The following is a 21,726-nucleotide window of genomic DNA, read 5'->3' as shown; positions in this document are numbered from 1 at the left end:
GGAAGCTTCAGCGACCTCCGACCACGCCGTCCGACCACCCTGCTATGCAAGGAAGCTAAGCCACCTATATGGCAGATACCGACAGCCTCGAGGCTCTGCAGGGCCTCCACCGCGATTTACTTGCGCTTTCGGCCTCGCGACTGGTGGTTCTCGAAAGGCTCGAGGCCGAGCTGGAAGCAAGAATAGAAGAGTTCAAGAAGCTCTTGGACAAGCCGCGCAAGAATGACAAAAGTCGCGATGCAATCAAGGCCGGTGCGGACATAGATTCGTCCAAAACAACTCTCCAGAAACGCTGACAATGACATGTTGCGCCAGAAACCCTCAAGGTCGATGACCTAGAGTATCAACTCAACGATGACTTCCGACAAGAGACGATCAAAGTCGCAGACGCACTCGACCTTGACGAAATTGAGGCCGCCAAGCTATGCATCGTCGCCCAGGAGGATATTCTCGAGCTCGACCGTTCCCTCTTTACAGCCTCCGTCATTCGCTTCCACAAACGGAGGCAATTCCTTCTGGAATGCCTGCGCCTGGTTCTAAAGCAATCCCATGATCCAGAAGCGAACGAACAGCTTGCGACTCATTTCGGTAGTTATGCGCTTAAGGTCTTAGGCATCGGTGCCGACCACCGTCTGGAAAATGGCTACGCTTATTGGCAGAAATGCCTCGCAAGCATGGGTGACATTGAAAGATGGCTGCAACAATTGGCAGATAGCGCGCTGGCTGGCTCGGTTGTCGGAAAGGCCCATACCTCGGAAGACATGGAGATTCTAGACTTTCAAAGGGTCAGCTTGACCCGGCAGCACGAGTCCCTGGCGGCCATCTGCACGAGTCTAATCAAAGCGGGTTATTCCAGCATTGATAACTTCCGCGGCTTGCTTGGGACACTGAAATCGCTCGACAAGCACGATGTGGTGCTCATCCATTACGTGCCCATGGTCACCTCCTCCATCAACCAATTGGTGTCATCTGAGCGTTCGTCCTCGTTGGAAGATGCCAGATCTCTTCACCAGACTGTCGTAGCAGGTAAAGAGGGCGAAGCGTGGAAATTGCGCAACTTTCATGCTGCCGTCATGACATGGTGGCTGGCCGAATACAGCGGGAGGTACATCGATCCTCAGCCTCAAGAGGGCGTTGACCTGGAAGCCGAAGCCGAGAGACGCTCGCAGCTCTTTCTGGACGCACTCAAAGATGGTGCCTTGCATTTCATCCTCTCAACAAGTCAAGATGTGAAGCCCAACAGATGGTACGACCCAGCAAAGGCTCACCTGCTCTCATTCGTGCTTCAAGATGCGCCCCAGTTGCCAGCTGACTCTGTACCGCTGTCGGACCATTTTCAGTCGCTGTACATGGAACAAATGCAAGGATACGTCGATGCTTTCATTACCAACATGCCAGATACTCTGCGCAAGCTCAAGGTAGAAGAAGATGATCGCCGACGCATGATGCACGCTCGGTTCCAACGGGGGCCAGTTGAGCAAGAGCTACACCTCGAACGCTTCTTGCTTATAATTTCCTATGCTTTTGCTGAAAGCCCTGATGCGGCACAGAGCTTTTGGCAAGACACAGATGGCAACCTCTATGGATTTCTTCAGTGGGCAGCCAAACGCCAAACCACGCCGAGGGTTGCTGCATTCTGCGAGATGCTCCGATCACTTTCAGAGGGTGAAGAATGTGCAGCTGCTGCACACAGATTTCTCCAAGAAGAAAGCGTCATTGCTTCTGGAAAACTTCGCCGCACGAGCTCTTTAAGTTATGCTCACATCTTAAACGAACTACAATTCTACGCGAACAGCATCCGGGACAGGCCTTCTCCAGCAGCGTCCGGCTTCCAACCAGCCCCACAAAATCCCAATGAGCAGATTGTTGAACCGGAAACCGCTATGATGCTTGAGTGCCATATGAGGCTGCTTGCGCATTTGTGCAGGGAGAGCTCAGAAGCACGACTTTGGACACTTTCTCACGCGACATTCAATGTTCCAGATATCCTTCTTCAATTGTCAACTATTACCATGGAAAGCCGCCTGAGGGCCTGCGCGTTCAGCTGTCTTAGCTCCCTCTTAGTCGGGAAGAACATTCAGATCGGAGACGGTATGTGGAGCGCCTTGGATCAGTGGATGATCGGAGGAACACATATTTCGGCTGGCGTGCCCAGGCCGCCATCTTTCGGACAACAAGAACGCCTGGTCTTTGAAACGATTGCTTCGGATTACGATGAAGCAACCGCGTTCATGGGCTTGTTAACGGCTCTGGTTTCGCCTTACTCTGAGGACTCCGGACTCCATGACGCCCTTCCCTTCCCTGAAACGCTTGGATCGAGCTACCGGATGCCTGGGATTGAAAAGTTTATTGACTTCGCCATGGAGCGTATATTCGATCAGTTGTGCAAGAAGGTTGAAGATCCCCTTCAATTGCGGGTCCTTCGATGGCATTGCCTCAACTTCATCGCCACCTGTTTAGCCACCTTCAACGAGGACCTTGTCGTTTTTGCCAATCAGTCCAGCATCGCCGTGGACTCTGCCATCCACTCTTCCTCACTGGCTGCATACGTCCGACTGCATCCGTTTGCGAGGGTCATGGAGTGGCTCTTTAACGACAACGTGCTGTCATCTTTGTTCGCCGCCGCGCAGCAGGATGTGGAAGAAGTCAACGACTCAACACCAGATTCTCCTTTGCTCATGTCATTGGTCAAAGCCATCGAAGTGCTTGATTTGGTCATGAAACTGCAACGCACCTATCTCGACATCGTTCGACGTGTGATCAAGGAACAGAGTACCGTTCATAGGAGGGTTGTTGCCAACACGGCTCTTGCTTCCTTCGAGGATGCCGTCCTCAACAATCTCTCCACCGTCGTCTATCTCGGTCTCTACTGTGGAACTGGACACCAAGATCTGACGCTTGCTTCACTTCAGCTGTTGGAGAAGCTGTCTTCTTCGCGCAAATTGGTTGTTTCACCCACGGCAGGGTTTGGTCAGCGGTCTGATCGTAGTAAGATCATCGGGATCTTGGAAAAAGACAACGATGCGGAGCGAATTGCGAAATCCTTGAGTGCTGAAATGCAGCTGGATTCCCGAGAGTTCGAAGCTGGTCCGATTTCGCCCGGATATGCCATCAAAATGAGCATCCTTGATTTCCTGAACAGTTGTCTCTCAGCGTTGCCAAATAGGCCCACAATAGCACATCTTCTGCTAGGGTTTAGCTGCGGCACGAGCACGATCGATGTTCCAGATGATGGTCTTTTTGCAGCTGGCAACTCCCTTTTCCATGCGATCCTCAAGCTGGCCGTAGAATATCCGGAGATGGTGGATGGTTCCTTCACCCCTTGGTCGAGCATAGTCAAGCAAAAGTGCATTGACATCTTGATGAAGCTTTGGAGATCGCCCCTTTCCTCGGCGTATGTCATGGCGGAACTTCGTACGGCTGAACTCTTCAGCACTCAGGCTCTAAGACAACACCTCGTCGAGCCAGCTACCCTATTCGGTGGCAAAGACATCGCCGACCCGGATTTCATCTTCGCGGATTCAGCCATTGCGCTGGAGAAATTTTTCTGCCAAAGAACTGCTTTCTATGAGTACACGGCACGGGAGCTAAGGCTGGCTCATCAAGGTGGCATGCCGACACTCCGAGCTCGTATGCAATCGACTCTGTTAGGAGTGACGCTCACGTCCGATGGAGCGCAGATCCAGAATCCTAGCGTTTTTGATTTGTTCGATTTCATGGAGCTTGAGGTGATGGATGATTTCGCTCTGCCACCACTTATCATGCTGGGTTCGTTGGACTTCAACATTTGCAGAACCGAGGGAGAGGCGCCTCACCTGCAGTACAACATGCAGAGCGTACAAGAGCTCATCACTCTCCGAGCTAATGAACTCCGTCGGGACGGAAAGCTGCCAACTCCTGTGGAAGAGACTCAACTGCAGACTGAGACCCAGATTGTTCTCGGCTATCTTCTAGGTGTCAACCAACGCCAGAATGTCGCCATTGCTCGTGCCGATGTCCTCAAGGCATGGGTACAACTTATGATGGTTGTTCTGGAAGCCTGTGAATTCGATCCTACGACGAAGACGTCATTCATTTTGCAAGCACTCCAGGTCATTTTGCCCAAGCTCGAGAAAGCATATACCGAAGACGTAACGACAGCTGTCAACCTCGCAGATCTTGCTCGGACGCTTTTGACTTACGTTGACTTCAAATCTATGCCATTGGAAGGCTCACGAGCTGGTGACCTTGCCAACGACAGATTGACGCAGCTGTTCCGTGTTGCTTTGAGCGGCATCTTCTGTCTCGTCTCAAATGCTGCTCTGCGGGAAATCTGCTACCAAATCTGCTACCGGTATCTGCGTGGTACGGTGAAGAAAGAGCCAGCCAAGAAGTCACCAAACGGCACCCCGCTGAGTGGATCTTTCAGCGGTTCTCTCAATGGCTCGCTGGCTGTCTCCACCATGGCGCTTGCCAAGCCTTCTCCGACGAGCTCGCCGAAGAACACGCATACTCTTCGCATCGTCAAGTCCGCCGGTACCAGGCTGATGGATGTGGTTTGCGATGATTCTTATGCTGGCCAAGGGACTTGCCGGATTTCGGCATTGTTATTTTTGGACGCTCTGGTCGCGCTCGGCACCCGTGAGGATTCGAGATACGTTATCGACTCCTTCGTCCGGCTCAACTTTATCGATGTACTCGTGGACAGCATCAAGCTCATTCCCACCGAGCTTCGTAATGCCAGTGCTGCAGGTAAGATCATCACGCCTTTCAATTCAGCTCCAACTAACCTCGCTGCAGATGTGCCACTGTTGCTCTCGTTCATCGACGCCAACCTCTCGCTCCTTCTGCGCATATCGCAGACCAAGCTCGGCGCGGCCTGCGTCTTGAACGCCGGCCTCTTCCAATCCGTCCGCGACTCGCAGATATTTGCCGCGGACCCAGACTTTGGTCTCGGTAAGTCCACTCTTTTGCCCCACACCAAGCAGTAATACCTGGATGGTTAACCTTTAGACGTAACAGAAATGGAGAACGCCAACGCGTTGAAAAAGTTCTTCGAGCTCATGCTCTCGGTTCTCCGCGTCATCAACTCTGTCGTGGTTACCCGCGGCCCCCAGAACGAGCAGACGCGCCAGCAGGCCAGGTACTTTATCGACGAGAACCGGGCGAGCATTGTCAGCGTGTTCAAGCGGCATGCTAGGGTTGGAGGCAGGTCCGAAGTCGCTGGCAGCGATTTGGATGAGTTGGTGGATAACTTGATGATCTTGATAAGCGCGACAGATTTTCTTGAGGTAAGTACTTGTTGATCTCGACAGCAGTAGCTGTACGGTGCTGACATTCTACTCTAGTATGAGGAAGAGGCGACGAAGCAGAAGCCGTCGTTGCTCTCGTTTTCGTAGGACTCGCAAGCATTATTTTCTTTTTGGCATTAGTTGTTTGATGAAAATGGGAGGTGAAATTTTTTTTGATTGGAAATGCGCCTTAGCTGTTTGTACAATGACGCTCGGGAGCATGCATGCGTAGCTCTTGCCAGGAAAAAATGATATACCAAAAGTAGCAGCACGTGATCTCCGACTATCCCGACATACATCCATCCATTCCTTCCGTGAAAACGTCTCTTTGGGTTCTTTTTTCTTTTTCCACCTAGAGAGAGCTCGTGTGACCCGTGACCCATGCGATCACCAGCATCTAAAGTCCCAACCTCCAAACGCCGTCCGTCCCGCAGCGCGCAGGCTTAGGGAAACCCCAATATGATACAACGAGGGCAGCAGCAGGCAGACAGACCGGCTACTCCGACTTGTTCGGGGCCTGGGGGCCCGTCGCCATGGAATCAAAGATATTCCTGATCTCGTCCTGCATGATGCGATTATGCTCCAGGCTAGAGCCGGGGGCGAGGGACAAGTCAGGCTGGGGCTGGGCACCAGCGGCAGCGAGGGCGGAGCGACGGACGTCTGAGGTCTGAGCCGCGACGCCCGAGCCCCAGGGGACGATGCTCTCGACGTCGGCGATGTCGTCGAGCTTGCTGCCGAGCTTGACGACGGCGAAGCGGATCAGCCGCGGGTCCAGCGCGATGGTGCGCCGCATCGTGTGCTGCGTGCGGGCGGACGAGTCGAAGCGCAGGATGAAGTGGTGCCCCGTGTGGTGCAGCACTTGGTGCTTCCGGTATGGCTTCGGCAGCTGGAAGATTCCCCAGTTCGTTACGCCCCGGATTACGCCCCCGCTGTTGAGGATTAGGCTGCCTGCGGTTTTGGCGATTCTAGCGTGCTCCGCGCGTTAGTGTCGTTGTTTGTTTGTGCGTTTGGGGGGCGCGGGGATCGTGCGCGCGCGCGCGCGCGTGTGTGTGTGTGTGTGTGTGGGGTAGGTTCATGGCGGGCTGGGCTGCTGGGTGCGTGGTGCTTGGTGGTGGTGTTGTTGTTGTTGCGTACTCTTTGACTTCGGAGACCTTGCCCGGCCGGACCTGCGTGCACGCCGTTGTCAGTGGGATTTGCGCGGCCGTGTAGCTGCCGCCCGGCACTCGCCCAGAAAGAAGCACTCACAACGCCTATCAGCTCGTACAAGACCATGGTGGCGGGGGGGATTGGCGGCGACGCGTGCGGCTGCTGTACCTCTCTCGACCTCAAAAGATGGCAATCCATCGCCGGGATCCGCCGCACGCTCGCTCGCGCCGGAACAACGTCGTCCCGCGTGCTCGGGAGCCCTCCCGAGACGCACGGACCGCGCCGGCCGCTCGGAGCTTCGACGTGGGATATGGCATCACCAGCTACCTACCTAGCTCCAGCTCTCTCTCTCTTCCTTCTCTCTCCACCCCATCACGCACACAACACACGCACAATGGCCTTCGCCCGAAGCACACTCGCCCGCGCCGCGCGCACGCTCGCCTCCACTGCGCCTAGGCCCGCGTCCCGGCCCGCGCTCTTCCAATGCGCCCATGCCGCGCGCGCGTCCCGCCGGCTGCTGTCCGTGTCCGCAGCGCGTAAGTCGCCGACCGCGTCTTCCCATTGCCATTGATTACCATTGCCGTTGCTGAAGCTGCTGAGAGCACAGTGCGCGAGAAGAAGTACACGCAGGACCATGAATGGGTCGAGGTCTCGGCGGATAAGAAGTCTTGTAAGTTGCCTGCTTGCCCGTTCCCCCGCTCGCCCACCACCACCACCGCCGCATTGCCGAGCACCCTCACCCTCACCCTCACCCTCACCCACAGCACCATCAGCCCACCCTCTCCAACCCAATCCAAACCACACCACCCTTCCCTCCCCAACCAACCCCACACTAACGCCCCCACCACCACACAGTCACGCTCGGAATCTCGCACTACGCCGCCTCCGCGCTCGGCGACGTCGTCTATGTGGAGCTGCCGCAAACCGACACCAGCTACGGCGCGCACGACGCGATCGGAGCGGTCGAGAGCGTCAAGTCCGCCAGCGACATCATGACGCCGCTGGCGGGCACCGTCGTGGCCGTGAACACCGGGCTCGAGGCGGCGCCCTCGACAATCAACAAGGACCCCGAGGGCGAGGGCTGGATCGCCAAGATTGATCTTGAGGACCCTACTGCGCTGGAGGGGGAGGGCTTGCTTAGTAAGGAGGAGTATCGGAAGTTGACGGAGGAGTAGGTGGTAGGTAGGTGCGTGGGGTAGGGTTGGGTGTTGGGTGAGTGAGTCAATGGATGAGGGGGGAGGGGGTGCTGTACACACGCACACACATTCGACAGCGAGGGCAGGGTCCGCCGTCATGAATAACAAGCACTACTACCAGATTTGCGCGTCTTGCCGCCTCTTCTCACAGGCACTATCAGATTAGTTCTCAACAAAGCACCGTCCGCGTTCTTGCAGCAATCAATCAACCAATCAACCAGAAATAACAACGACATTTGTTTTCAAGAGTAGCCGAGTAGCCACGACTAGGGTATCAAGGCCCATCTATAAAGCAAGTAGTACGAACCTCACAGAATTCCTGCTCGCCTTACATGCAATTCAATTCAACTGCTTCGCCATCCACGCCGTACCGTGCGCTTGACGTGCCGTGCCGTCTTGGCCGCCTCTCCTCTCCATCCTTACTTACGACGTGCGTCTACTCCGTCGCCGCCCAATGCTCGCGCTATACAACAGGCAGAAGCACCTATAGGACGAGAGCGGAGGCGGAAGAACGTCCATCCCATCCGGGACCAACACAACACAGCGTCAACGCATCACGTTACGGCAGAGCAGCTCACAAGCACGCAGCCACGCGCCAGTCTACCGCAACCCTCTCAGCCCTCCTGCCACGCCGCCTTCGGAATGGGAGGCATTCTAAAATCCCTCAACACAGCGACGAGATCATCCTGCCTTCCCAGCTGCGCGAGCAATTTCTCTTCAGCCTCGCGCCAGCCGCGTAGCGCCTGCTTCTCCGTGCCAGTAAGGTAGCGGTCCTCGTTGCCGACGACGTCGGTGCGCTCCGCCTTGTCAATGACCGACTGCACCTTGGCGCGCTCGACGCGGATGCGCTGCAGCAGGCGCGCCATGGCTTTGTACGTGTCCGTCAGCACGAGCTGCCGGCACCGGTCTTGGTCGAAGAACCAGAAGTACATGGTGCGGCTGGGCGCGCGCGTGTTGTCTTTGGGCACTTCTTGCGTGTCGACGAAGCCGGCTTCTTGCATTGCTGTTAAGGCCGCGCGTATCTCTTTCGTGCGCAGCATGCCGAATGTCGAGACTTGCTTTTCGTCGAGCTTGCCTTTGGCGTGCAGGATGCGGACGAGCCGCGTGGCGATCGGGCCCCATCGTGCTGATACTGTCGCTTCGAGTTCGTGTTGTATGAGTGAGTTTGTAAGCGGCCGGAAGTCGACTTTGTATTCTCCGCCACCGCGCGAGCCTACCCATCGGACAAAGCGTCGCGGGTCTTCGGCCAGGAGCGAGATGTGCGTCTTGATGAGTGGTAAGCGGCCAGCAGTGACAGCCGCCGAGCTCCTATCAACATGAGCCACTCCGTTGGTCATCTCTTCATCTTCTTCCTCCTCCTCATCGGCGTCGCCATCGACACCGTTGGTCATGCTAGGCGGCTGGCCGATTCCTGCTGCCAAGTCAAGCTCTGGCAGGACTTCAAGCACCTCTCGCGCAGTAACTGAAGGTAAAGCGTCGGCCTCGTCCTCTTCGCTTGCTGCTTGGTTGTACGGGTCGTTGCAGCGGTCCACCTTCTTCTCCATTTGTTGCAAAAGCGCCTCGTAAACCTTCGCCGTGGTCTCTCCGAGATAGCGTTCAGCATATTCAACTAGTTGTTGCGAGCGTATTGCTACGTCGCACTTGTCCTGATCGATGCCGACTACAAGTTCATCCTGTTCAAGTCAGCTAACCATGTCTGCCTATTTATCAGCGGCAACATACGTCAAGTGCAATAACTTCCTTTTCAGACGCGCGAACAGCGCTAGTACCATTGGGAAGCTTAGTCGTAATCTTGATGCGCTTGCGCGTTGCTTGGGGTGTTGACTCATCCCGAGAGCGCTTTGTACCCGCAGACACCTTTTGTTCCTCCTCGCCTGCATCCTCGTCCCTCCACTTTTTCAGTAGCTTCTTGGTTTCCTTATCCAGCTCTGCGATCTGTTTCCCCTTGACACCCTCGGGGAAGTGGCTTCTCTTCACTATGCGCTCCGCTTCATTGTATAGGTCGGCGGACGGGGTGAAATGCTTCGCGCGGACTGGAGTGACGAAGCCGGAGTCGAGGAGCTGGCGCAGCAACCTGTGGAGATCTTCCAGTGACTCAACGTGGTTCTTCTGTGGTTTCGTTGCGTCACCGTTGGTCGTTGCGTCACCATTGGTACCCTCGCCATTCGTGAGACCGTTCGCAACATGCATTGCGGCAGCATCCACAGCGCCTTCTTTCGGTGCGACTCCGTAGGCATCCGCAAGGTCGCTGATTTTGGCGTGACCGAGAAGAAGCAGGTTAGACGCGAGACCCCCGGCGGCCTCGCCGAACCTGTCTTCTATAATCTTTATGGCCTTGCCGGAGCGGACTAAAGCGTAGGCGTGCTGCCAGTCGGGTTCGTAGTACGTGTCATCTTCGGCGGTATAGTGGAGGACGAGGTGCTGTTGAATGAGCACAGCTAGACCATGTTTGAGGTCGCGAACGGTCAGGTCGGAATATTTAACCAGCCCGCGGATAGACAGGCGGCCTTGCTTTGCGAGGACGGAAAAGACACGCTGGGACGGTGTCAGTGAGGAGCCACGAAGTAGCGAAAGGTAGCGAGGAAAGCGAGGCAAGCAGCGAGAGAGCAGGCAGCAATAGAGGAGCGAGGCAGGCGGCGCCTGAAACCAGGCGCAAGAGGGGCGAGAGGCGCAAGAGGGGCGAGAGGCGCAAGAGAAAGCGCGCGCTGCGACGTACCGAAGAAAGCTCGCCGTACAGGTCGTCGACAAGCAGCGTACAGAGTTCCGAAATGTGCTGCAGCGGGTTAGTCGTGAGCAGGGCGCAGCCGGCAAGTGAGCAGTACCTCAGCCATGGCGTCTAGAGGGACTTCTCTAGAAAGCAGGGCGTGTGCTACCGAGTAAAGAGCATCGAGGCGTAAGTCGAGCGTGGGTGAGTGGGAAGGTGGAAAGTGCGGCAGCAGTCTAGAGCGACTCGGGCGAATCTTGTCGGCGCGGCAGAAAAAGCGCGCACGGGCACGCGGGGTCAGCCTTGCCCGACCGCCCTATGAGTCGCCCATCCTGCCACCCAGCGAGTGTTCATCGCGGGGCACGGCGGGCCGCGTCTCGCGGGCTTGCGGTCGTTGGCGTTTATCTTGACAGAGGCGACGTGTCTCTGGCAGCGCGGCGGAGGACCTTGGAATTGGCAAAAGCAATCGACTTCTCCCTCTGACACGGAGGAGCGGCGGCGTGGGATTAGAGATGGAGAGAGACACTTGCGGTCCGATTCCCTATTCTAGCTTTGCTTCCGTTAGCCGGGTAGCACGTTGGTGTGGATTCGGGCGGCAAGAATTCTCAATCGAGGATCCAGCCGACGGCACTACCACTTGCTGACATACTTGCGTATACTGGTACCACACCACTAAGGACAAACTCATCCGCTGACTTATGAGATGGGGTTTATTCTAATCTACACCACAAAGACAATAGTCATGCATCTTGAAATGAGGGGTAGGGCGGACGTAGGGCGGACAAAGCAGATGTGTAACCAAGTACGACATTGGGGCAGTGGGACAGGGTATACGGACAAAGACATAAAGAGCTAGGGACTTTTCATCATTCTGCTGGTCTACCAGCTTCTCCCTACTCTTCTCATTACGATATACGCAACCCAAGTCTCACTCAATCAGTCAATAAATCCACATATCAACATCCATCACCAATGACATCCCCAACCCCCATCAAATACCTCATAACAGGCGCGACAGGCGGCCTCGGGCAGGGCGTGCTCTTCACGTTCCTCTCGAACAATGTCCCCCACAACAGCATCGCAGCGGGGGTCCGACGCAGCGGCAACCCGGCCATCACGGCTCTCGGCGTCCAAGAGCGCATCGTCGACTTCGACGCCTCGCTCGAGACCCTGCGCGCCGCGTTCGCCGGCGTCGACACGCTGTTGTTTGTGTCGAGCAGCGAGATCGACAACGCTAAACGTGCGGCACAGCATCGGACTGTCGTGGATGCGGCGAAGGAGGCGCGCGTCCAGAGGGTCTGGTATACGAGCCTAGGGCTTGGGGGAGGAGAGGGCGAGATCGAGCTGATGGTGGTGCATAGGCAGACGGAGGAGATGTTGAGGGAGTACGCGTTTTTCCTCCTTTCCCTTCACATTCCCTGCGGTTCTTCCTTTCCCTCTCATCTTCAGTCATCTTCCGTTTCCAACACCCGTGCATCCTAGCTGACTACATACAGGTCCAACCTCACTTGGACCTCCGTCCGCGAAGCCCTCTACACCGACGCCTTCCCCTGCCTCGTGAACTGGTACCCCACCGACCCGCACCAAACGCTGCACCTCCCATGCGACGGCTCGGTCGCCTTCGCACTGCGCGATGAGCTGGCCGAAGCAACCGCCAAACTGATGCTGAAAGGCGGGCACGAGAACGAAATCGTAGGTTCCCCTTCCCCTTTGCCCACTACACCACCCCACCCCACCCCCTACCACCTCCCCCATCACTAACCCCCACCCCAGATCGACCTCACCGGCCCCACCGCCATCCCTCTCACCACAATGATCAGCACAATAAACCGCACCACCTCCCGCGCCATCACCGTGTCCTTCGTCTCCGACGCCGCGTACATCGCGCTCAACAGCGCGAACGACGAGGGGCGCAAGCCCGCCGCCTTCTTCCGCAACTGGGTGACGCTGCTGCGGGGGATCGAGGCCGGGCGCGCGGCTGTCGTCAGCCCGCTAATGGAGGAGGCGTTGGGGCGGCGGCCGTTGAGTGGGTTGGAGGGGCTGGAGAAGCTGTTGAGCGACGCTGGGGGGGATTACATCTGGCATCAGAATTATGCGACGTAGGGGTTGCGGGTGGTGTGGTCTGGATAAAAGTCGTTGACGGTCTGGGTGTGAGTTACTGCAGAGCGTCAACAAAAACCACACATAGCCTCTGCTCTCCAACCCGAGCACGCACCTTTCCTCTCGTCCCCAACTCCATACCTTCACCAACCCCCACCAAACACATGATCCCCCGCTCCCACCCGCCTGGCGCAGCTCAACTTCCCCGATCCAGCTAGCGCCCCGCCGCGTCCTTACCGTGCGTAACGGATCGGCGCCGGCCTTACTCCTTCTTCTGCTCCACGCCGCCTCAATATGAAATGAAAGAAAAATCTGAAATGAAGGGCTTGGTTTGGGATTTTGGCTATGCGCCGAGATATGAGATATGGCAGGGACAGTTGTGGGATGGAGGAAGGGTGGCTAGCGTGGTGTGTTTGTTGTTGGTCGGTTTGGTTTATGGTGTGTGGGAGTTGCAGGGTTGGGGTTTGTTTGTTGCTGTCGTGAGGAAAGTTGAGTTTGGTGGGTGGGTTGTTCGTGCGGAGAAGGGTGTAGCTTGCGCTTATGTGGAGGTTTCTGCTTCGTGATGTTGTTTTCCTTTGCCGGTTGGGTGTCTGCCTTCTCTTTCAGGTCAAGTCTCTTGGCCGCTCATGCTGCACAACAAGGTAAACATAGAAACACAATTTCACACCGGATTGGTCCTGAAAGCTTTGTAGATACCTATGCTACTGTGATGGCCTGTAGCCTTGATTTTAGTTTTCTGCTTTGCACGGACCATACCACAGGATCGCTCTTCAACACCACGCCTGGAAAATGTGTATTTTTGACTGCCGTCTTTCCTCTTGCACCCGCTAGGTGCCATTCTGGTAGGCTCTTTCTTCGAAGCAAACGTATTCCGATCCCCTATCGCCTGAACGCCCATGCAATGCAAACCGAGCCACGAAATCAAACGAGGAGGACACTGTCGACGGTTAGTGGATCCATGTTTGACTAAAGGTTATATTAAGCTTACGCGTTAAGGCATCCGTCGTTCTCCGGGTTGTTGGTAACCTGTGCGTAACGACCCCAGGCAACTTTTCCGCCAGCAGTTACGAGTCTACGTTTTTATTAGTTATGCGCGGAATAGAATAGGGGGTTTGGCCGCTTACCCAAGTTCGCTGATATTCACCTCTATCACGGTACCTTTCGTGAGAACACCTAGCTGGGTGTACAGAGGTTGCTGCGGGTTCTTCTTTACCGAGATGATGGGCAGTTGGACAGTGACACCCAATTCAGGGTGGGTTACGTTCGCCTGAATCAGTTAGCTAACATCTTCTAACACCCAGTTCTTGTTAATTACCTTCTTGTAACGCAGACCCATCGGACGGACTGTCTCGCATTAGTGTCTGAGCATATTTGAATTCTACGCAACTCCGCTTGGCACTTACTGAAACGTTCGTATCTGTTGTTTGTTGTTAGCGAGGTGACCAGAGGAAAAAACAAGCTTCACGGGAAAGCACAGGGAAGGGGTAACTCACTTCACGGGCCTACGAGTAAAGTCGGGTCCGACGAAGGTCGGTCTGAAAGAACAAAAAGTTAGTAAACTTGTGCATGAAGTCGTAGAGCCATATCCGGCGAAATTAGTAAGAACTCCATGGCTCGCTCCATCTCTCCTCGCACGTAAAGACGCAAAGCTAGTCCCGGCACCCGTATCCAGGAGATCCATAAGTGGTCGCGAACGTGACCCTTGATTCGTCAAAACCGACCCATTTGGTGAGTGTCCAACAGATAGATCTGATGACGTGACCGCAACGGTTTTTGGACCAGCGGTTAAGAATCTCGTTCTTGAAACAATCGTAAGGTGGCCGGCGCATGGCGCTGCAACAGTATCCACAGCGGAATCTTCTTGGAAAGATCCAGCCACTTTAAAACACCCTTGTCGTGGTGATTTGCTCTCTTCGCTCTCTTCACTCTCGTCCATTTTGAAAGGCGATTGTATATCCAAAGACGAGATCCTTCGCGAGGCGCGGAGCTGGCTTCGGTGGCCGTTCAACGAAAATATCCTGTCTCCATGGGGAGGGACGTGGCACCAGGGTATAGGTTTCATCTTTCCGCGTGGAGGGCGTATGCGCGCATTATGCGCGAGGAGAGTATATGCGCAAGGAGAATACCCGCACGAGTATTCGTCCCAGGGGAGCTTCGCCAGGAGTTCTTGCTGATTCGAGAGAACATCAAGTCATCGGGAAAGTTGGGACTTACTTCGTGATCATACGCCTGCAAATTATGTCAGTTCCCAATTCAGACAAGGCAAGGACTAATAAAAGACTTACTTCCAGCCCTTCTTCGCTGTCTTCTTTCCTGTCTTGACGACTACGCAGTTGTTAGTTTCCAAAACTGCCAGTAGAGATCGCTACAGGGCGTACCGGAAAACATTTCCTCTTCAGAAATGCCGCGCACCTTCGGCAACGGGACACTAAACTTCGCTGCCTTCTCATTCCTCTTGTTCTTGATAGCAGATGAGAGAGCTTTCGCGTTGTTGGTGTTGGAGCGGTCGAGCAGGTACTGCGGCAGGGCCTCCTTGGACGGTTCGGCGGCGTCGGAGCTCTTGACGTTCTTCTCTTCCTTCGCGCGGATCTGCTTCTTCATAGCAATCTTCTCCTTGTGGCGCTTCTCAGCGTACTGCTTGGCCCTCAGACCGCGCAGGTTTTGCGCCTTGAACGATGCATTGTGCCCTTCTCTGGCCTCGCGCTTCCGTTTCCGTTCCTCGTAGTCGAGACGTCTTCCATGCTGCTTCTGGAAGCGCTCCATATCTGTCTCGCCGTTAGTTATGTCCCAATTCTGAGGCGCGTCTCTATTTATTACTTACACTCATTCTGAGGCATGATTGCGGTTGGCTACGTCGCGCGGAAGGGTATCTTGACGGGTTTGAACACGGCGGCGAGCGGCGAGCGAAAAATCCGTCACCCAGCTGGCTGTATGGTGCGGTAGAGTATCTCGTCGAGCTTTACCGCGGCGGCGAACTTTCTGAGCGGGAAATCCGTCGTCGAAATCTTGGCGCCCCAGACCCCGGCCGCGGTTGCGCCGACCGGCTTAACGATTATCCGGCTCAACAGCGGCGGGAGGTCTGGCCCGCAGGCCCGCCACGCCACGTGCTGACGGAACAGCTTGACAGCCCCGATTTCTGGGGACTCCAAAGTTGGGCCCTTCCAAAATGCAGCAATTGATTGAAACACTCGACATGGCTCAATTTTCGATTATGAAATTTCTAACAGATAGATGCTATTGAATTAGTGAACTGCACTGCATGAAGCAGCACGTAGTTTGATTTTCTCATCAAATTTCTTGGCATAAAGATTCATTCCATCATGGCTGGGCGGTTCCGTGATTTCAAATTCAGGTCTATCAAAATTAAGCTCGGCACTTCAGAATTCAGACCCCACGTCAGAGTTCAGATCCTACGCTTCTGAGACATCCTAGCTCCCGGTTGGCTAAAGAAGCTTATCAATGAAGGAGGAAAGGCTTAACGGACAATCTGTTGGATAAAGCGTGTCACGTCATGACGAGGCAGGTCTTGGCTGAAGCGAATATGAACCAAGCCGCAACCAGTTGCCTACAATACCACGTAGTTCCAACTTCTAAGAATACACCCAGGATGAGACAGGGTTAACTGTAACATGTAAGAGAGGGAAAGGGTGTTCTGAGGCAGAGGCTTGCTAGACACGTAAGAGGATAAGCAGTGAGGAAAAGAAACAAGTTTCGAGAGTAACAGCGCCATTCAAGGAGGCTCGGGTACAGCCCCAAGGCAACACACGGCATATGCGGTAATCTTAATGCGGCTCCGTGAAATCATGATAAACTGATGGTCGTAAGAGACTGGGGTCATGATGTAGTAGCAGTTACCATGAACGGAGAGATTCACCCAGCTCAAAGGTAACCCCATACTCCGGCCGCAAGTTCACCCAAGCCGCTGGAGTTGCCTCGGCCGCCATTTGGCGCTCGGCTGGTCTGAGAGCCGCTGAGACAGCATCTCGGTCGCGTCGATGTTTTAGGGCGTTGTTGAAACAGAGGGCGCGCCACAAGAGGCGGTCCCGAGACACGCGAGGTCTGAGCACTCGTCGGAGCAGGACGCCATCGTGCTCGTCTACGCTCAGAGAAGCCAAGCACGGAAATAATGGTCAACGGTCGCTCATCTGCCGTTCGCCCGTCTGCCGTGGCGCCTGCCAGACGGTACATGGATCGACGGCGATGCGGCGCATTGCAGACGCTTTCGGTAGCGAGAAGCATCCTCTTCGCTTAGGAGTCGCCAGATCCTGCCCCCTGCGCTTCCTCAATCTCATATCCTCGTGCTTGTCCACCTCGAGGTGGCGCTGCCGCTCTGCCATCCTGTTCACTTTTTTTTTTCCTTGCACCCTTGAGCGGCTGTGCTCTTCATTCCTTCTTTTCTTGTCGATCTTTTGGTCTTTCGTAAAGCAGCTGGTCTGCGCTCTTGACTCGTAATTCCTTGCACATCCCCCCCTTCTCTATTTCTTTGGATTCGCAGTGGGCGAGACGGGTCCTCGCCTTTGTTCTTCAAGTGGCAGTGGGAATTTGATATGGTGGCGCAAAGATTGCACAGGCAGCAAGTAGATTGGCATTAGTGGCAGCGTTGATCCGGAGACGATAGCGATGCGTGGCATGATTGCTGAACGCCGCCTTGCTCGGCGGCAGGGCGCAGCGCAGAGAGCAGCGGGCGATCACGAAGCGGCGAAAAGGGAGATGGTGGTGGAGTTCTCTGGTCTGGGCGCGCGAAATGACGACTGGAAAGGGGAAGGGGCTTGGGGCGGACTCGAAGCGGAAGTCACGGCCGATGAGAGCGATGACAGTAGCGACAGCGACGACGACGATGATGACAACAACACTTCCAACCCCGACGACGACGACTTTGCCGCCGCCGGCTCAAAAACCACCGCCGCCCCCGCCCTCAGCGCCGACCCCGCTCCTACCGGCAGCTTCCGCGTGGAAAAGCACGAGCACGAGCACGAGCACGAGCACGAGAGCGAGCATGAAGACAGCGATAACGACGAAAAAGACCTTGCCGAGACTCTGACCGCGGATACGCCTTCGCCTTCGCCCTCGCCTACCTCTTCGCTCTTTGCGCCTGCTGCCCTGAGGTCCCATGACGCTGGCTCGCCCATCGGGATCCCGCCGCCATATCCGCCTCCTCCTCCAAAGCCGGCAATGTCTGAGACCACGGAACATGTCCTGATCGCCGTCGCGGCTATCGTCGTGACTCTCATCGTCACCGGCTTCATCCTTGGCTTCTATGTCATGCGCAGGAATGGCCTGACCCTCCGCGATGTCTTCAACAAGTCCAAGAGAGGCCGCTCCAGGCCCGATAGGACCATTGATATCTCCCGGCCCGCTCCACAGGCCCTGCGCTTCAACGCCTACGTTTCGCCCGAAGATGGATGGAACAAAGAGTACGGAGCCGCGCCTTCTGCGAAGGACCATCCTCTGCCGCCGCAACCGTCAATTACGCGATCCGATACCTCGCTGTCAAAGTCGGGCCGTCATCACACTGAATTCCTCAGGTATGCCGTTTATTCCAAGGCAGAAAAAGACCGACGAAGCTATAAATGCTTGCGACATGGTCTAACACTGCTATTGCCTCTCCGCATGCTAACGTAACTACCAGTCCATCTTATGGAGAACCCACTACGCCAATCTACAGCCAGTCCAACCGCAGCTTTTTGGAAGAAGAAACGCCACCGCGCAGAGGATCTGCCCGCCACACTCGCGACATTAGCGACGCATCACTCAACCTGCCCATCCAAAAGCGTTCCTTATCCATCAAGCGTAACAACCAGGACAGCGAACCACCGGTGCTTCCGCGCCTTCTGACCGGACCCAGCCCCGAAACCGACTCACTGCGCGGCGAAGATGACTTTGTCTCGCCGAATCCGCCCGCGCCGACCTTCCAGCAGTTCCTCGCGAACCGGCCCGGTAGCCGGCGCATGACGGCTTCAAAGTCGCAGCAGCCCATGGCAAGCCACTTCAGCTGGACGACGGCCCAGACACCGACAACGCCGCGCGACCCTTCGCGCGAGAGCGGCCTCTCAGTCGCGTCGAGCCACAGCAGCGTCGGACGCTTCCGCACCGTGGACAGCTGGGTCGGCGCACAGACTAACCGTCTGCCGTCGATGCAGCTGCGTGGTGGCCTGGAGCAACTCAACGAGAACGAGGCACGCTCTCAGTTCGAGGTCCCTGATGTGCCAGGCGTACCTGAGATGTACAAGGACCACAACGGACATCAGCGCAACCCCAGCGATGCGACTGTCTTCCGGCAGCATCCGGGCACAGAAGTCGTGATTCCGCGCGGCAGTCTCGTGCCGAGTGAGATTTTGAATGAGCGCACGTATCACTCTGCTCTGTGAGCGAGTGAAGGATATGGATTAGTGAATCGGGGGTGAATTGAACGGGGCTCTTTAGTTTCAGGGCCCTTCTTGCTGTTGTCTTTTTTGTTTTTCTAGAGAGCATTGTCGCCATCGTCATCGTTCAGCATTACATTTTGAGATACCAGCCTGGTGGCATCGGGAACGGGAGGGAAGGGGAAGGGAAAGCATGAACGCATGATGGGAAGGCGGAAAGGAAAAGAAACGGAAGAAAGAACCGTACTTAAACTCAATAATCGCAAACTTATTCAACCTTTGCCCTTCACTCGATCCTCATCGTCAAGCTTGGATCTATGCCCCTCTTCTTCCCGTATTCCATATTTATAATATACGCCCACACACGAAAGGCTCCCGCGCGATCCCGCCCCCGCGCCGGTGCTCGCCCTCGCCCTTGTTCCGTGCTGAGTGCTAATCCACTAAATATGCGCCTAAGCGACTCTCCGAGAAGGAACCCCCGCACCGCACCGCACCGCGGTAGTGGGTGAGTGGGTACTAGCATCGCTGGAGCCGCTGCTATCGCGATCGCTGCGTCGTATCGCTACATTAGCGGCCCCACGCACGTACTACATATATATGATAGCTTTGCGCGTGGGATCGCGCTGCGGTCCGCTAGGCACGGCCCTGCTGCAGGTGCCATGTCGTGCTGTGGGTGGGTAGGCGTGTGGTGTGAAGGGGAGGAGGGGTAGAAGAAAGGGAGAGAAGGAAAGGAAATAAGAAATAATGGGGTTTCCTGCGATCGAGGCAGCAATTTCGTAACCTATCTCTGAGAAACTTTTTGGTTCCAATCAGCTGTAGTGCTTTATAACCCTCGAACGAGATCACCTCACTAAGTCTGTTGCTCGAAACGCTGTTTCTTTCGACGAGAGGGTCATGATGTTCCGCGCAACAACAGAAAGAAAGTGGAGGTCGATTGAGGATAAAGAAGAAGAGGGGAGCTCGTTCGAGAAGAGACATTTTGAGACATAGGAAAGCAATCAGTAATGTTCACTATCTTTTCCCATCGCTAATATGCGGCTGTAGCTCCGTGGCTTGACGGTGATCAGCATCGTCCGCGAAAGCAAAATGAAAGGCAATGCAAGGAAATAGGAAAAACATTTGCGGCACACGCTGTAATCGTCTGCGGTGGCAGCAGTCGCCGCATGGAACTGTCCACTGGTATTCAAATCAAAAAATGTTTCTTTGGGGATAACAAGGCAAAGAGTAGAGTCTACCGACTTGTGTTTGCTGACGTGAAGGGCTTTTATACCCAGATCGGCTCGAGTGTATTCGAGAGAGCAAGGCTGTCTCCAATAGGAGCACCAACCTCTTTTCACTGATAACCTGGGGCGTCGCTGCCCCTCGATCGTAGTGTCATCGAAGTTTCGTGTCGGTGGATGAAAAAGCTGGGCAAGATGTGCTCGGCAGATGGAGTGTCTACCCGAAGAGCCATCGCCGTCGCCGTCGTCTGGCGCGTTTCCCCCACTTTACCTATGATACACCACCACCGGACAAACCCAAGTACTGTCCATTCATTTCATGAAAGTCCATCAACATTGAAAGTCATTTTTATACGCATATCCATCGTCGAAGCGGAACTGTAACAAACTAGTCAGAATGCCAGTCGAGGTGTCGCCTATGACGTCAGAGGACATTGATGGCGCAGTTGAGACGATACAACAAGCGTTCAAAGATGACCCTTATTCGAATTGGGTGTTTGATAAAGAGAATGTATGTATATGATTTTAATTATTTGTTGTGATTTTCTTGCGATTTTTATATATCGCAGTCACTCGAATATTTGTTTCACTGGACTTTTTATTTCCCTCTGGACGTTCGTACTATTTAATACTTACTCAAGTTGTTTGCTTTTTTGGAATTTGATTCACTGAGGTACTGTCATTTCTCTCATGCACTGTCAGCCCTATCTATCTAGTCAAAGACGTGGATTCTCTTAATTACATTTACACTCTACCAAATATCTCGTATAGACTCATCCCCAACTAACAACTCCAGTATTCCCCCGCCCGCAACCACCACTCGCTCAGCCTCCGCTGCCACTGGGGCATCCAACACGGCATCTTCCACGTCGCCAAAGACTCCAGCTCATCCACCCCCAACCGCATCCTCGGCGCCGCAATGTGGCTGCCACCAGCCCCGCCCTCAACCCCGCAGCCATGGTCCCTCTGGCTCAGTTTCTGGCTGCTCTGGCTGCAGCAAGGCCTCATGAACCTGCGGTTCCTGGGGCGCGGCGGGCTGCGTGTGCGGCGCTACTGGATATGGAAAGCTGCGCAGGCGGAAGCGCAGGCAAAGCTGTGGACGAGTGAGCAAGGGTACTATTTCTGCAATATCGTGACGGTAAGACCGGAGGTGCAGGGGAAGGGAATTGGAACTGCGTTGATGAGGAAGGTTTTGAAGAGAGCGGATAGCGAGGGTGTGCCTTGTTATTTAGAGAGCTCAAGGAGGGACCCGAATGTGCCTATTTATGAGAAGTTTGGGTTTAAGTTAAGGACGGTTATGGAGTGCGATGATGAGGGGGAGAAGGCTATGTTGTATTGCATGGTTAGGGAACCGCAGGGAAAGAAGGACGTCTAGGTTGAGCTGTTGTTTGCCTGAGGTAGCTGAAGTGTGTATGTAGCGCTCTGTCTTATCAGCTATATCATCGGCATTGCGTTAAAGATGAGGCGAAGCAACAAAATTGGCCAGTGAACGGCATGGGTGTGGGACCAAGGCGCTATGTTATCGCAATGCTTTTCGAGTGGAGAGTTCGGCCTGCCAATAACACCGTCTTCTCTTGTTGAAGGAGCTCTTCCCTTTGAGAAAGGAGTAAGCTGATGGATATGAATGCCTTGTCTAAAGAGACGGCGAAGGACGACATTTCCAGAATCGGAAATAAACAACGAAGGGTCATATCGAAGCGCCGTGAATCCCGCGCGGCTGAATTCCTG

General features: G+C 55.0%; 9 protein-coding genes across 9 annotated transcripts; 5 read left to right on the top strand and 4 right to left on the bottom strand.

The window, feature by feature from the left end:
- Positions 1-9: 9 nt before the first annotated feature.
- On the top strand, positions 10-5,843 carry K452DRAFT_320940 (uncharacterized protein). The gene is made up of 5 exons (XM_033544359.1): positions 10-252; positions 316-4,731; positions 4,780-4,935; positions 5,002-5,270; positions 5,328-5,843. Exons 1-5 carry the CDS (start codon positions 69-71, stop codon positions 5,376-5,378), a joined length of 5,076 nt encoding a protein of 1,691 aa, XP_033394548.1. The 5' UTR covers positions 10-68; the 3' UTR covers positions 5,379-5,843.
- On the bottom strand, positions 5,426-6,589 carry K452DRAFT_290479 (uncharacterized protein). Its single transcript, XM_033541011.1, has 3 exons — positions 6,516-6,589; positions 6,405-6,436; positions 5,426-6,235 (listed from the first exon to the last, which is right to left on the bottom strand). Exons 1-3 carry the CDS (start codon positions 6,540-6,542, stop codon positions 5,767-5,769), a joined length of 528 nt encoding a protein of 175 aa, XP_033394547.1. The 5' UTR covers positions 6,543-6,589; the 3' UTR covers positions 5,426-5,766.
- A 318-nt stretch (positions 6,590-6,907) lies between these two features.
- On the top strand, positions 6,908-7,591 carry K452DRAFT_311293 (uncharacterized protein; the record flags this gene model as incomplete). The annotated part of the gene is made up of 3 exons (XM_033543407.1): positions 6,908-6,952; positions 7,017-7,086; positions 7,272-7,591. The coding sequence occupies 3 exons, from the start codon at positions 6,908-6,910 to the stop codon at positions 7,589-7,591; spliced, it is 435 nt and encodes a 144-aa protein (XP_033394546.1).
- Positions 7,592-8,226: 635 nt separating this feature from the next.
- On the bottom strand, positions 8,227-10,443 carry K452DRAFT_300895 (uncharacterized protein; the record flags this gene model as incomplete). Its single annotated transcript, XM_033542381.1, has 4 exons — positions 8,227-9,285; positions 9,335-10,147; positions 10,329-10,385; positions 10,435-10,443. The coding sequence occupies 4 exons, from the start codon at positions 10,441-10,443 to the stop codon at positions 8,227-8,229; spliced, it is 1,938 nt and encodes a 645-aa protein (XP_033394545.1).
- An 845-nt stretch (positions 10,444-11,288) lies between these two features.
- K452DRAFT_233712 (uncharacterized protein) lies at positions 11,289-12,419 on the top strand (the record flags this gene model as incomplete). Its single annotated transcript, XM_033537326.1, has 3 exons — positions 11,289-11,701; positions 11,813-12,008; positions 12,090-12,419. 3 exons carry the CDS (start codon positions 11,289-11,291, stop codon positions 12,417-12,419), a joined length of 939 nt encoding a protein of 312 aa, XP_033394544.1.
- A 668-nt stretch (positions 12,420-13,087) lies between these two features.
- K452DRAFT_290476 (uncharacterized protein) lies at positions 13,088-15,386 on the bottom strand. Its single transcript, XM_033541010.1, has 10 exons — positions 15,238-15,386; positions 14,795-15,181; positions 14,702-14,741; positions 14,631-14,645; positions 13,910-13,951; positions 13,820-13,833; positions 13,732-13,760; positions 13,541-13,683; positions 13,405-13,488; positions 13,088-13,353 (listed from the first exon to the last, which is right to left on the bottom strand). The coding sequence occupies exons 1-10, from the start codon at positions 15,251-15,253 to the stop codon at positions 13,338-13,340; spliced, it is 786 nt and encodes a 261-aa protein (XP_033394543.1). The 5' UTR covers positions 15,254-15,386; the 3' UTR covers positions 13,088-13,337.
- Positions 15,387-16,618: 1,232 nt separating this feature from the next.
- On the top strand, positions 16,619-19,152 carry K452DRAFT_320934 (uncharacterized protein). The gene is made up of 2 exons (XM_033544358.1): positions 16,619-17,941; positions 18,046-19,152. Exons 1-2 carry the CDS (start codon positions 17,037-17,039, stop codon positions 18,782-18,784), a joined length of 1,644 nt encoding a protein of 547 aa, XP_033394542.1. The 5' UTR covers positions 16,619-17,036; the 3' UTR covers positions 18,785-19,152.
- K452DRAFT_290474 (uncharacterized protein) lies at positions 19,003-20,173 on the bottom strand. The gene is made up of 2 exons (XM_033541009.1): positions 20,018-20,173; positions 19,003-19,954 (listed from the first exon to the last, which is right to left on the bottom strand). Exon 2 carries the CDS (start codon positions 19,754-19,756, stop codon positions 19,412-19,414), a length of 345 nt encoding a protein of 114 aa, XP_033394541.1. The 5' UTR covers positions 19,757-19,954; positions 20,018-20,173; the 3' UTR covers positions 19,003-19,411.
- Positions 20,174-20,395: 222 nt separating this feature from the next.
- K452DRAFT_233350 (uncharacterized protein) lies at positions 20,396-21,373 on the top strand (the record flags this gene model as incomplete). Its single annotated transcript, XM_033537299.1, has 2 exons — positions 20,396-20,509; positions 20,795-21,373. 2 exons carry the CDS (start codon positions 20,396-20,398, stop codon positions 21,371-21,373), a joined length of 693 nt encoding a protein of 230 aa, XP_033394540.1.
- Between the last annotated feature and the right edge of the window lie 353 nt (positions 21,374-21,726).

This window comes from Aplosporella prunicola (genome assembly GCF_010093885.1).
Source record: "Aplosporella prunicola CBS 121167 unplaced genomic scaffold K452scaffold_22, whole genome shotgun sequence".
Lineage (NCBI taxonomy): Eukaryota > Fungi > Ascomycota > Dothideomycetes > Botryosphaeriales > Aplosporellaceae > Aplosporella > Aplosporella prunicola.
This window is presented reverse-complemented; position numbering and strand designations above follow the sequence as displayed.

Excerpts from the sequence above, each read along its gene's own strand:
- K452DRAFT_290474 (XM_033541009.1), bottom strand. The coding sequence starts at position 19,756 with ATGTCTCTTCTCGAACGAGCTCCCCTCTTCTTCTTTATCCTCAATCGA.
- K452DRAFT_320940 (XM_033544359.1), top strand. The coding sequence starts at position 69 with ATGGCAGATACCGACAGCCTCGAGGCTCTGCAGGGCCTCCACCGCGAT. Across the intron at positions 253-315 it reads TCGCGATGCAATCAAGGCCG|AAACCCTCAAGGTCGATGAC; the intron begins GTGCGGACATAG and ends ATGTTGCGCCAG. Across the intron at positions 4,732-4,779 it reads TCGTAATGCCAGTGCTGCAG|ATGTGCCACTGTTGCTCTCG; the intron begins GTAAGATCATCA and ends ACCTCGCTGCAG.
- K452DRAFT_320934 (XM_033544358.1), top strand. The coding sequence starts at position 17,037 with ATGCGTGGCATGATTGCTGAACGCCGCCTTGCTCGGCGGCAGGGCGCA. Across the intron at positions 17,942-18,045 it reads CATCACACTGAATTCCTCAG|TCCATCTTATGGAGAACCCA; the intron begins GTATGCCGTTTA and ends CGTAACTACCAG.
- K452DRAFT_290476 (XM_033541010.1), bottom strand. Across the intron at positions 13,684-13,731 it reads TGGGTCTGCGTTACAAGAAG|GCGAACGTAACCCACCCTGA; the intron begins GTAATTAACAAG and ends TAACTGATTCAG. Across the intron at positions 13,489-13,540 it reads GTGAATATCAGCGAACTTGG|ACTCGTAACTGCTGGCGGAA; the intron begins GTAAGCGGCCAA and ends ATAAAAACGTAG.
- K452DRAFT_290479 (XM_033541011.1), bottom strand. The coding sequence starts at position 6,542 with ATGGTCTTGTACGAGCTGATAGGCGTT. Across the intron at positions 6,437-6,515 it reads TGTACGAGCTGATAGGCGTT|GTCCGGCCGGGCAAGGTCTC; the intron begins GTGAGTGCTTCT and ends GCGTGCACGCAG. Across the intron at positions 6,236-6,404 it reads AAGGTCTCCGAAGTCAAAGA|AATCGCCAAAACCGCAGGCA; the intron begins GTACGCAACAAC and ends GGAGCACGCTAG.